At 42.7% G+C, this 14483-nt stretch overlaps 1 protein-coding gene across 1 annotated transcript; it reads left to right on the top strand.

Annotated features, from left to right (window-relative positions):
* Nucleotides 1–12072: 12072 nt before the first annotated feature.
* On the top strand, nucleotides 12073–13310 carry LOC311120154 (homeobox protein HMX3-like; the record flags this gene model as incomplete). The annotated part of the gene is made up of 2 exons (XM_084194772.1): nucleotides 12073–12364; nucleotides 12688–13310. 2 exons carry the CDS (start codon nucleotides 12073–12075, stop codon nucleotides 13308–13310), a joined length of 915 nt encoding a protein of 304 aa, XP_084050898.1.
* Nucleotides 13311–14483: the final 1173 nt, after the last annotated feature.

Raw genomic sequence — 14483 nt, 5'->3', positions numbered from 1 at the left:
TTGCAGCTTAAGGGTATTATTGTGAAGCTGTCCTTCTAAATCTCGTTTTCGAAGTGAGCAAAGCCTGTGCTTCCAAGGCTACAGCGAAGGTATCAACGCCCCACGCAAAGCCTAACTCCTAGCAAGTCTGTTTTTCAGCCACTAGATGGCAGACATTTCCTTGGTTTTCTGAGTCTGGGAGGTGAGGGTTGTTAGTCGCAGTAGAAGCCCCGGACAGGAACCCCAAAGAGCAGTAAATTACAACAACTTCCTAATAGCCCTGTCAGCCCTAATGTTATTTTATTGCAATTTAATTACGCTCTGGTTTCAGACTAAAGAGAACTCATTAAATAATTCACTCAGGAGCGGTTTGTCCTCTGTAGCTCAATCGGTAGAGCACGGCGCTTGTAACGCCAGGGTAGTGGGTTCGATCCCCGGGACCACCCATACGTAAAAATGTATGCGCACATGACTGTAAGTCGCTTTGGATAAAAGCATCTGCTAAATGGCATATTATATTATTATTATTATATAAATAAGATTGATTAGATTTCTGTAGGACACGGTCCTGTCCATACAATACAAGGGCTGTTGTTCTCTCCCCAGACAGCATAGTTAGTACATGTACATAAAATGGTGGACCGATATCAGCTATCAACCAGTAATAATATCTGTTCGACAGAGCAAATCAACATTCATCACTGACTAAGTTGATTCAGTCTAGCTACATTACTTTATTATGTCTTTAATCTAGCTACATGACTTGATGGTGTCTCCAGTCTAGCTACATGACTTGATGGTGTCTCCAGTCTAGCTACATGACTTGATGGTGTCTCCAGTCTAGCTACATGACTTGATGGTGTCTCCAGTCTAGCTACATGACTTGATGGTGTCTCCAGTCTAGCTACATGACTTGATGGTGTCTCCAGTCTAGCTACATGACTTGATGGTGTCTCCAGTCTAGCTACATGACTTGATGGTGTCTCCAGTCTAGCTACATGACTTGATGGTGTCTCCAGTCTAGCTACATGACTTGATGGGGTCTCCAGTCTAGCTACATGACTTGATGGTGTCTTCTGTGCTCAGAGATCAGATATAGGTTGAGGGAGATAAAATAGTTGTTTTGATTAATGTAATGGCCATGAACTAAGCCAAATATGTATTAATGAATTCATTATAATTCTCCACCTCAGAGCGACACAGATCTTCCCATGCGGCATCACACCAGAGAGGATGGATATTAAAACCTATATAGTCTCTCTGGGGATCCACTTACTCTAATTAAGATTTAAAGATGCTGAATTAAAATGCTTGTGTCTATAAACTGTTCAACGTTTAAGTTGTTTGCATTATTTTAGCACAAAACATAATTATTACCATTTCAAAGGGTGTAAACATTTTCGTTTTAAGATGCTTGACAGCTTGTTTCAATCTCAAATGGAAGGTTTATCTAATTTATCACCAGAAGGTATAACGGCTCTTCAGAGAGGGGGTCATTTCACTTCATGAATAAATGTAGCTATAGTAACAGTCGGTCTTCACAACCCTCGTTACTATGGAGAGGTGGTGAGGAAGGACTTTGGGATGTATAATTTAGTTCTGTCTGTCTACATTTGATCCAATTTTAACAAGAGACCAGGGTTAGAATAAAAAAAAAATTGCATACTATCCTTTTCATTCCCACAACCATTCGTTTCCTAATTACTGCTGCCTGCCAGACCTCTAATGAATGTAATTGCTGCCTTTTGATGAAAATACTATTATCTGGATCACATTTTACATGGACAAACACAGCTCCCCTCCTCTTCTCCGCCCCCATCTTTAGCAGGACTACGAGACCTGTCATTATGCAGGGGAACAAGTAGCTGTTCACAACAAGTGCCGTCCTTGAGAATCGGAGCAAGCCTCACCAGCTCTAAGGGACAGATTGTTTCCTGTGTAGGTTGCACAAATCCAATTTTGTTGATTAGTTCTACATGCACGTCTGAATATGTATTTGTTCAGCCCTAGATGTACAACACGTGTGAATATGTATTTGTTCAACCCTAGGTGTACAACACGTGTGAATATGTATTTGTTCAACCCTAGGTGTACAACACGTGTGAATATGTATTTGTTCAGTCCTAGGTGTACAACACGTGTGAATATGTATTTGTTCAGTCCTAGGTGTACAACACGTGTGAATATGTATTTGTTCAGTCCTAGGTGTACAACACGTCTGAATATGTATTTGTTCAGCTCTAGGTGTACAACACGTGTGAATATGTATTTGTTCAGCCCTAGGTGTACAACACGTGTGAATATGGATTTGTTCAGCCCCAGGTGTACAAGACCAAGTTTAATCGTTTGACTTTAAACTGGTTCAGATCCTCTGTAACATTGTAACACTGATAACATCTGCCAACTATTTGTTATGGAACTTATATCTACAAACATACCTTCAGTTATTAGCAGGCCCAGTATAGGGTTAGTTAACCAGGAGATTGGTAGGCACCTGCACGGATGGAGGGATGTATGGCTGACCTTTGACCTCACAGATTAGAGCGTGATGGCCTCTTCCAGATGTGTTAGCACTGGTGCAAACACTCATTGGAGTAGTGAGTGGCCCAATGGTAACACATTGGAGTAGTGTGTGGCCCAATGGTAACTCATTGGAGTAGTGAGTGGCCCAATGGTAACACATTGGAGTAGTGAGTGGCCCAATGGTAACACATTGGAGTAGTGAGTGGCCCAATGGTAACACATTGGAGTAGTGAGTGGCCCAATGGTAACACATTGGAGTAGTGAGTGGCCCAATAGTAACACATTGGAGTAGTGTGTGGCCCAATGGTAACACATTGGAGTAGTGTGTGGCCCAATGGTAACACATTGGAGTAGTGAGTGGCCCAATAGTAACACATTGGAGTAGTGAGTGGCCCAATAGTAACACATTGGAGTAGTGTGTGGCCCAATGGTAACACATTGGAGTAGTGAGTGGCCCAATAGTAACACATTGGAGTAGTGTGTGGCCCAATGGTAACACATTGGAGTAGTGTGTGGCCCAATAGTAACACATTGGAGTAGTGTGTGGCCCAATGGTAACACATTGGAGTAGTGAGTGGCCCAATGGTAACACATTGGAGTAGTGTGCAGTGAGTGTCCAAATGGTAACACATTGGAGTAGTGAGTGGCCCAATGGTAACACATTGGAGTAGTGAGTGGCCCAATAGTAACACATTGGAGTAGTGTGTGGCCCAACGGTAACACATTGGAGTAGTGTGTGGCCCAATGGTAACACATTGGAGTAGTGAGTGGCCCAATAGTAACACATTGGAGTAGTGTGTGGCCCAATGGTAACACATTGGAGTAGTGTGCAGTGAGTGGCCCAATGGTAACACATTGGAGTAGTGTGTGGCCCAATGGTAACACATTGGAGTAGTGTGTGGCCCAATAGTAACACATTGGAGTAGTGTGCAGTGAGTGGCCCAATGGTAACACATTGGAGTAGTGTGCAGTGAGTGGCCCAATGGTAACACATTGGAGTAGTGTGTGGCCCAATGGTAACACATTGGAGTAGTGTGTGGCCCAATGGTAACACATTGGAGTAGTGTGTGGCCCAATGGTAACACATTGGAGTAGTGAGTGGCCCAATGGCAACACATTGGAGTAGTGAGTGGCCCAATGGCAACACATTGGAGTAGTGAGTGGCCCAATGGCAACACATTGGAGTAGTGAGTGGCCCAATGGCAACACATTGGAGTAGTGGCCCAATGGCAACACATTGGAGTAGTGAGTGGCCCAATGGCAACACATTGGAGTAGTGAGTGGCCCAATGGCAACACATTGGAGTAGTGAGTGGCCCAATGGTAACACATTGGAGTAGTGAGTGGCCCAATGGCAACACATTGGAGTAGTGAGTGGCCCAATGGCAACACATTGGAGTAGTGTGTGGCCCAATGGCAACACATTGGAGTAGTGTGTGGCCCAATGGCAACACATTGGAGTAGTGTGTGGCCCAATGGCAACACATTGGAGTAGTGAGTGGCCCAATGGCAACACATTGGAGTAGTGAGTGGCCCAATGGCAACACATTGGAGTAGTGAGTGGCCCAATGGCAACACATTGGAGTAGTGAGTGGCCCAATAGCAACACATTGGAGTAGTGAGTGGCCCAATGGCAACACATTGGATTAGTGAGTGGCCCAATGGTAACACATTGGAGTAGTGAGTGGCCCAATGGTAACACATTGGAGTAGTGAGTGGCCCAATGGCAACACATTGGAGTAGTGAGTGGCCCAATGGTAACACATTGGAGTAGTGAGTGGCCCAATGGCAACACATTGGAGTAGTGAGTGGCCCAATGGCAACACATTGGAGTAGTGAGTGGCCCAATGGCAACACATTGGATGACTGGTTTATTCTATCAGTCTAAGTTGCTTTATGATTCACCAATCCTATAACACATCTCATCTCAAATACCCTCCACTGTGTTCCAACAGCATCATTGACCTCACCCCTCTCACCCTTTCCTTTCTTGTACCTCACCTTCCAACCCCCTATCCCTGCTTGGACCAGCACCTTCCAACCCCCTATCCCTCTCCCTGCTTGGACCAGCACCTTCCAACCCCCTATCCCTCTCTCTGCTTGGACCAGCACCTTCCAACCCCCTATCCCTCTCTCTGCTTGGACCAGCACCTTCCAACCCCCTATCCCTCTCTCTGCTTGGACCAGCACCTTCCAACCCCCTTTCCCTCTCTCTGCTTGGACCAGCACCTCCCAACCCCCTATCCCTCTCCCTGCTTGGACCAGCACCTTCCAACCCCCTATCCCTCTCTCTGCTTGGACCAGCACCTTCCAACCCCCTATCCCTCTCTCTGCTTGGACCAGCACCTTCCAACCCCCTATCCCTCTCTCTGGTTGGACCAGCACCTCCCAACCCCCTATCCCTCTCTCTGCTTGGACCAGCACCTTCCAACCACCTTTCCCTCTCTCTGCTTGGACCAGCACCTTGCAACCCCCTATCCCTCTCTCTGCTTGGACCAGCACCTTCCAACCCCCTCTCCCTCTCTCTGCTTGGACCAGCACCTTCCAACCCCCTATCCCTCTCTCTGCTTGGACCAGCACCTTCCAACCCCCTATCCCTCTCCCTGCTTGGACCAGCACCTTCCAACCCCCTATCCCTCTCTCTGGTTGGACCAGCACCTCCCAACCCCCTATCCCTCTCTCTGCTTGGACCAGCACCTTCCAACCACCTTTCCCTCTCTCTGCTTGGACCAGCACCTTGCAACCCCCTATCCCTCTCTCTGCTTGGACCAGCACCTTCCAACACCCTATCCCTCTCTCTGCTTGGACCATTACTTGTAAACGAGTCCCATGGACACCCTATGTATTCCTTGCTTCCCTCTCCTTCCTGCTATTTCTACATGATCGTGACTAACATGTCGGTCCTCTCTCACACCAATCAACTATGATGTACAGTGGGGGAAAAAAGTATTTAGTCAGCCATCAATTGTGCAAGTTCTCCCACTTAAAAAGATGAGAGAGGCCTGTAAGTTTCATCATAGGTACACGTCAACTATGACAGACAAATTGAGAAAAAAAAATCCAGAAAATCACATTGTAGGATTTTTTATGAATTTATTTGCAAATTATGGTGTAAAATAAGTATTTGGTCACCTACAAACAAGCAAGATTTCTGGCTCTCACAGACCTGTAACTTCTTCTTTAAGAGGCTCCTCTGTCCTCCACTCGTTACCTGTATTAATGGCACCTGTTTGAACTTGTTATCAGTATAAAAGACACCTGTCCACAACCTCAAACAGTCACACTCCAAACTCCACTATGGCCAAGACCAAAGAGCTGTCAAAGGACACCAGAAACAAAATTGTAGACCTGCACCAGGCTGGGAAGACTGAATCTGCAATAGGTAAGCAGCTTGGTTTGAAGAAATCAACTGTGGGAGCAATTATTAGGAAATGGAAGACATACAAGACCACTGATAATCTCCCTCGATCTGGGGCTCCACGCAAGATCTCACCCCGTGGGGTCAAAATGATCACAAGAACGGTGAGCAAAAATCCCAGAACCACACGGGGGGACCTAGTGAATGACCTGCAGAGAGCTGGGACCAAAGTAACAAAGCCTACCATCAGTAACACACTACGCCGCCAGGGACTCAAATCCTGCAGTGCCAGACGTGTCACCCTGCTTAAGCCAGTACATGTCCAGGCCCGTCTGAAGTTTGCTAGAGTGCATTTGGATGATCCAGAAGAGGATTGGGAGAATGTCATATGGTCAGATGAAACCAAAATATAACTTTTTGGTAAAAACTCAACTCGTCGTGTTTGGAGGACAAAGAATGCTGAGTTGCATCCAAAGAACACCATACCTACTGTGAAGCATGGGGGTGGAAACATCATGCTTTGGGGCTGTTTTTCTGCAAAGGGACCAGGACGACTGATCCGTGTAAAGGAAAGAATGAATGGGGCCATGTATCGTGAGATTTTGAGTGAAAACCTCCTTCCATCAGCAAGGGCATTGAAGATGAAACGTGGCTGGGTCTTTCAGCATGACAATGATCCCAAACACACCGCCCGGGCAACGAAGGAGTGGCTTCGTAAGAAGCATTTCAAGGTCCTGGAGTGGCCTAGCCAGTCTCCAGATCTCAACCCCATAGAATATCTTTGGAGGGAGTTGAAAGTCCGTGTTGCCCAGCGACAGCCCCAAAACATCACTGCTCTAGAGGAGATCTGCATGGAGGAATGGGCCAAAATACCAGCAACAGTGTGTGAAAACCTTGTGAAGACTTACAGAAAACGTTTGACCTGTGTCATTGCCAACAAAGGGTAAATAACAAACTATTGAGAAATTTTTGTTATTGACCAAATACTTATTTTCCACCATAATTTGCAAATAAATTCATAAAAAATCCTACAATGTGATTTTCTGGAGAAAAAATATCTCATTTTGTCTGTCATAGTTGACGTGTACCTATGATGAAAATTACAGGCCTCTCTCATCTTTTTAAGTGGGAGAACTTGCACAATTGGTGGCTGACTAAATACATTTTTTCCCCACTGTAATAAGGGGTTATGAATTATAAATTGAATATTTTCACAACCAAGAATCATTGAATGAAAAAATAAAATAAAATAAAATATCTGATTGAATGGAACAGAACTCAAATGAGATTTAAATGTTTGAAAGAGATGGCTTCTATGGCAGAGGGTTGTCCCCCTGCCACATGGTTAGAATGAGGTTGATTTGGGCTAATGATTGCCTACAGGACTTCCTCTCTGCAAATCAGATTCTATTCTAAGTGAAACTTCTGTTGTTGCGTGACGTAGTATACACAAGTATTTTTAGTTTGTTTGTATAAGTTAGGCTACATTCAACTGGGGTAAAACTCACTAAACAAATCAGTGGTTTACACATGTATTTACATCTCTGATATAAATAATTTATATCTGACTTGAAAGATGAACAAAAAAATGTTTTTTTTTGCTGGAAAATAAAAATGTGCACCTCAATGTCATCATTCAGAACAACACGTGGCACCACAAGGAGATCATTCCCCATTTAATGTTTTAATTCATTGTAAGCCTCTATTAAAACGTTTCAGCATATTGATGTTACTTCTGGTGAGTAGACCTGTCCATTCTGCAACCATCATTATTGATGTTGGCCTACGTGTACTTCTGATGTGGGGTCGAATGACATTACGAAGGGGCAGTTCAGAACAGCTGAAGATGGATTTTAAAGAACTGATTGGGTCTCTACTTGACACCAACAAACGCCCCATAATATCTGGCCCTCTGCCCTCCCTAAATCGTGGCATTGAACGGTTCAGCAGACGTCTAGCCCTCCATAACTGGCTACGAGACTATTGCAGCTCTGTGGGTGTAACATATATTTACAATTTTGATACCTTCTGGAAACAAAGCTCGTATTATAAGGAGGATGGGATCCACCCAAATCATTTGGGTTCCTGGATCCTTTCACAGCATTATAAGGCTACGTTGAGACAATGACTTATCAATGTCCAGCTCATTTAATCCCTACCATTGTGTTGTCGAGTTGTCATAATGCTTCAGGAAATGTACATTATCCTATGGGCGTTGGAAGACACAATGTAAGTAACCTAATTTATGTCCCTCTTACTGCCCTGAATGCCTCTGCTGATCCTACAGCTATTGTATGCAGTAATCATGTGCCTATGAACCAGAGTTATACTGTTAGCACTGAGGCGGTGTGCCCTAGCAGGAAGTCCACTGTGTGCAGATCACCCTGCACTAATAAAAATAACCAGAGTATGTCTACCTCTGCTAAGCTTCCCAGTAAAGCAAGAAGAATAATAAAGCATCCCAGAAAAGTGTTAAAAATAGCCCACGTTAACATATGTAGCTTAAGAAACAAGGTTCATTAAATCAATAATTTGCTAGTAACAGATGAGATTCATATTCTGACTATCTCTGAAACTCACTTAGATAAAACATTTGATGATACAGTGGTAGTAATACATGGTTATAACATCTACAGAAAATACAGAAATGGCAAAGGTGGGTGGGGGTGTGGCTGTTTATATTCAGAACCAGATTCCTGTAAAGCTTGGAGAGGATCTCATGTTAAATACTGTTGATGTAATATGGCTACAGGTTCATCTGCCTCACCTAAAGCCCATTCCTGTGGTCCTCTGTAGCTCAGCTGGTAGAGCACAGCGCTTGTAACGCCAGGGTAGTGGGTTCGATCCCCAGGACCACCCATACATAAAGATGTATGCACACATGACTGTAAGTTGCTTTGGATAAAAGCGTCTGCTAAATGGCATATTATTTATTTATTATTTAAGCTGCTATAGACCAAGTGCTAACATTTAAGTATCTGGATAACATGCGTGAAATGATTGATAATATATGTGATGTCAACAGAGGGGTATATTTTCTGGGTGATTTAAATATTGACTGGCTTTCATCAGGCTGCCCACTCAAGAGAAAAGCTTCAAACTGTAACTAGTGCCTGCCAACCTGGTTCAGGTTATCAGTCAACCTACCAGGGTAGTTACAAATAGTACAGGAATTAAATCATCAACATGTATTGATCATATCTTTACTAATGTTGCAGAAATGTGTTTGAAAGCAGTAACCAAATCCATTGGATGTAGTGATCACAATATAGTAGCCATATCTAGGAAAACCAAAGTTCCAAAAGCTGGGCCTAATATTGTGCATAAGAGGTCATACAATACGTTTTGTAGTGATTCCTATGTTGTTGATGTAAAGAATGTTTGTTGGTCCGTGGTGTTTAATGAGGAACAAACAAACGTTGCCCTTGACACATTTATGAAATTGCTTATTCCAGTTACTAATAAGCATGCACCCATTAAGAAAATGACTGTAGAAACTGTTAAATCCCCATGGATTGAGGAGGAATTGAAATATTGTATGGTTGAGAGGGATGAGGCAAAAGGAATGGCAAATAAGTCTGGCTGCACAACCGATTGGCAAACTTATTGCAAATTGAGAAATCATGTGACTAAACTGAATAAAAAGAAGAATAAACTACACTATGAAACAAAGATAAATGACATAAAGAATTATATTAAAAAGCGTTGGAGCACCTTAAATGAAATATTGGGCAAAAAGTTTTTTTCATTGGCAAGATTAGCAAATTTAGGCATGACATGCCATCAACAATTACTGACACTACACATCCAAGTATATCTGACCAAATTATGAAAGACAAGCGTTGTAATTTTTGAATTCCGTAAAGTGAGTGTGGAAGAAGTTAAAGAATTATTGTTGTCTATCAACAATGACAAGCCACCGGGGTCTGACAACTTGAATGGAAAATTACTGAGGATAATAGTAGATATTATTATGATATTACCACTCCTATTGGCCATATCTAAGGATAGTAAAGCCCCCTTTATTGGCTCATATAGCCGACCAATCAGCCTGTTACCAACCCTTAGTAAACTATTGGAAAGAATTGTGTTTGACCAGATACAATGCTATTTTACAGTAAACTAATTGACAACAAACTTTCAGCATGATTATAGAGAAGGACATTCAACAAGCACAGCACTTACACAAATGACTGATGATTGGCTGAGAGAAATTGATGATAAAAAGATTGTGGGGGCTGTTTTGTTAGACTTCAGTGTGGCTTTTGACATTATCGATCATAGTCTGCTGCTGGACAAACGTATGTGTTATGGCTTTACACCCCCTGCTATAATGTGGATGAAGAGTTACCTGTCTAACAGAACACAGAGGGTGTTATTTAATGGAAGCCTCTCCAAGCCTCTCCAACAAAATCCAGGTAGAACCAGTGTGTCTATGTATGCGGATGACTCAACACTATACACGTCAGCTACTACAGCGACTGCATGGAGTAACCTTGGATTGTAAACTGTCATGGTCAAAACATATTGATACAACAGTAGCTAGGATGGGGAGAAGTCTGTCCATAATAAAGCACTGCTCTGCCTTCTTAACAGCACTATCAACAAGGCAGGTCCTACAGGCTCTAGTTTTGTCACACCTGGACTACTGTTCAGTCGTGTGGTCAGGTGCCACAAAGAGGGACTTATTTGCAATTGGCTCAGAACAGGGCAGCACGGCTGGCCCTTGGACGTACACAGAGAGCTAACATTAATAATATGTATGTCAATCTCTCCTGGCTCAAAGTGGAGGAGAGATGGACTTCATCACTACTTGTATTTGTGAGAGGTATTGACATGTTGAATGCACCGAGCTGTCTGTTTGAACGACTGGCACACAGCACAGAGACCAATGCATACCCCACAAGACATGCCACCAGAGGTCTCTTCACAGTCCCCAAGTCCAGAACAGACTATGGGAGGCGCACAGTACTACATAGAGCCATGACTACATGGAACTCTATTCCACATCAGGGATAACTGATGTAAGCAGTAGAATCAGATTTAAAAAACAGATAAAAATACACCTTATGGAACAGCGGGGAATGTGAAGCAACACAAACATAGACACAGACACATGCATACAAATACTTACACATGGATTTTGTGTTATAGATATGTGGTAGTAGAGTAGGGGCCTGAGGGCACACAGTGTGTTGTGAAATCTGTTGTGAATGTATTGTAATGTTTTTTAAAATGTATAACTGCCTTATTTTTGCTGGACCCCAGGAAGAGTAGCTGCCAGCTTGGCAGGAACTAATGGGGATCCATAATAAATACAAATACCTGTCCATTCTGCAACAATCATTATTGATGTTGGCCTACATGTACTTCTGATGAGTAGACCTGTCCATTCTTAAACAATCATTCCAACCAATTTGGAAATGTGTTTACTTCTGAAAAGTCTGATTAAATGTCTGTTGTTTGACAGTAAGTAATCGTTAGAGACGTTTGAGTGCATAACCCATGCACGCCAATTGCTTTCTAATTGGACAACATAGCCAATAACACACGCACGCCATTCAGCCTGGAGCGAGAGCGCGCAGTCTGGGTGGATTTATCGGTCATTGCTAAAATAGATCCTTGGGACGTTCCCTACCCTAAACCCTATCCTTAACCCCTACCCTAACCTTAACCCCTACCATTTTAAATTTCAATTTCAATGGGGGACGTTCCAAGGATCCCAGATAGCAGGCCTACCTTACCTATTCTTGTCCTCCTGTCCCTTCCCTCCCTCCCACTGCTCCCAGTTTCAGCTCTAATCCCATTTGCCATTGTAGCCTACATGCCCAATCGCCCAGGACTGCGCGCATTTAACATTTTTATTCCATCGTTAGTAGAATCCGTTGCAGGTCTGACGTATTGATCATTTTGCCATTTATTATTGCTGCGATCATCCCAGGATAGACCTGCATGCAGATTTATGCTACATTTTACATTTACATTTGAGTCATTTAGCAGACGCTCTTATCCAGAACGACTTACAGTAGTGAGTGCATACATTTTCGCACATTTTCCGATTTTTTTAAATGTATTATCAAAGCATCCTAACAGTCACAAAATAGGCCTATATTTCACTGAAACGCCACGCTTGGGTAACCGGAATAAACCAACAATATCTTCAACTATTTCTCTTTACGGTTTTTTGCTGTGAGTCATTCAAATTCACCAGCGATGGCAGAGACTGCACAGGAGACCCGTCCGCCCGCTAAAGACTCACCTTTCTCTATCAAAAACCTGCTCAACTTCGACAGTAAACCTTCCAAACCAAAGACGCTGCTTGCCACCTCCAAAGGACTATTGGAAGGAGGCTTCTCTCTCTCCCGGATCGGTGATTTAACTTTTCCTAGTTTTGACACCCCAGCCCAGAGATTTGGATTATCGGCGCACTATTTGGAACGAACGTCGGCGTGGTGGTGTCCCTATACGTTTGGCACGTCGCGACACCATCTATACAGGACTGGAGGTAGATTCATAGCATACATTCGGTTCTGTTTATAGATTTTGCACATCAGAATACCTCAAATAATGTTTTGTTAAAACGGATTAAATAAGGCTACGTAATATTTTATAATAAATTAGGCTCCTATAATACTTGCAATTTGCAATACTCATCAGTTGGAATAATATTCAGACTAATGATGAGTAAATGTACAGGTGAACTGTGTCTCGGATCCTTATGGGAACATTTACTTGAATGACTATAATCTAAATATAATGGTTATGTTTATTTTATGGGTGCATTAATGTTTTAAATAAATGATAAACATTTTCGTTTATTTCGTTTAGGGTCTGAGAAGGCCATCGCGAGAGAGACACCATCACCAGCCTCACCGGGAGGGGACCGAGACACACCGGAGCTGCTGCGAGAATCACCGGACCCACACGTCAAAGAGGACGACGAAAACAAAAGTACTGATGATATCGTTCTGGAGGAGAGTGATGGGGATGAACCAAAGAAGGAAGCAGAGTTGGTGGATGACTGGAGGAAAATTCAAGACGACAACTCGGATAAAAAAACGTGTCGGAAAAAGAAAACGCGCACAGTCTTTTCAAGGAGTCAGGTATTTCGGTTGGAGTCGACGTTCGATATGAAACGGTACCTCAGTAGCTCGGAGCGGGCAGGCCTGGCGGCATCCCTACACCTCACCGAGACCCAGGTGAAAATCTGGTTCCAGAACAGGAGGAATAAGTGGAAACGACAGTTGGCGGCGGAACTCGAAGCGGCCAATCTGAGCCACGCCGCAGCGCAGAGGATAGTCCGCGTGCCCGTATTGTACCACGAGAACGCGGGCTCGGAAACCGGGAGCGCAGGGAACGGGCCAGTCAGCCAGTCTCTACTAACATTTCCCCATCAAATGTACTATTCACATCCCCTAGTCACATCCGTGCCGCTGCTGAGACCAGTTTGAGAGACTCATTTATTGTGTTAATATTTCTCACTGTATTGTAACCTATGTATAAGAAACATATTAGGCCTATTTCTGAAAATCTATGAAAATAGTTGGCGTTGGAAAGGTAAAAAGGCTTTGTATATTGTACAGGTCTGTTATGACATGTTGTATTATCCTTATTATTATTATTATTATTATTAATATTATTATTATTATTATTATTATTATAGGGCGGCAGGTAGCTTAGTGTGCCAGTAACCGAAAGGTCGCTGGTTCTAATCCCCGAGCCGACTAGGTGAAAAATCTGTCGATGTGCCCTTAAGCAAGGCACTTAACCCTAATTGCTCATGTAAGTCGCTCTGGATAAGAGCCTCTGCTAAAATGTACAATTATTTATTATTATTATTATTATTATTATGTGTCTCCCCATGTCCAAGACAAATATTTCCTCCTATTCAAATTAATTCAAATTAAATTGTTGTGCGTCCAATGTAATCTTAACATTTCCCTTTTGGTATTGATATTGGTTTGATTTAACTGATGGTTTTATATGTTGGAAACATCTAGGCCTTTGTCTCCGTGTAGCCTAAGTCATTTCACCATGAAGCAGGTTATAATAAGACAACTTGCATCGATGTTTTTGCATGTGACATGATTTGTTATAAGTAAAGTCAATATTTCATAATGCATAGCTATTAGGTGTAATAGTTATACTGTTCGCTTCACGTGCACGGTATATGGCTCAGCTGAAAAAAATAACTACTACTTTGATCTACATCGTCATAGCGCGAGATGAGGACAATCATATGTTCTTATTTATGGAAACCCATAGGCTATACGTCTCACAATGTTATCGCAGACTTTTACTTGCTGTCAATGAGAAATGTAATTTTTTAAATCCCTGAGTTTTTTTTTTTTTTTACATTGCTGAATAAATCGTGAAATACCTTCCCGACTACACCGAGTGTATTTAGAAACATGCATACATGTTTTCATCTATACCTTTATAAAACGTGGGACTTACACGTTGGATGTATGTTTGCTATCACATACAGTATGTTCAGTCAGCATTAGATTCATTTTAGGGTTAAACATAGTGCTCCTTTGGGAAAACATTTTATATTTCATTCATTTAACGAGGATAGCGCATAACATAAAAAAAGAAGGGATTTGGAATTCATCAAGACAATT

Source organism: Coregonus lavaretus (assembly GCF_964263955.1).
Source record: "Coregonus lavaretus genome assembly, contig: HAP1_SCAFFOLD_279, whole genome shotgun sequence".
Taxonomy (NCBI): Eukaryota; Metazoa; Chordata; class Actinopteri; order Salmoniformes; family Salmonidae; genus Coregonus; species Coregonus lavaretus.
Note: the sequence above shows the minus strand (reverse complement) of the source record. Positions and strands in the feature narration are given on the sequence as shown.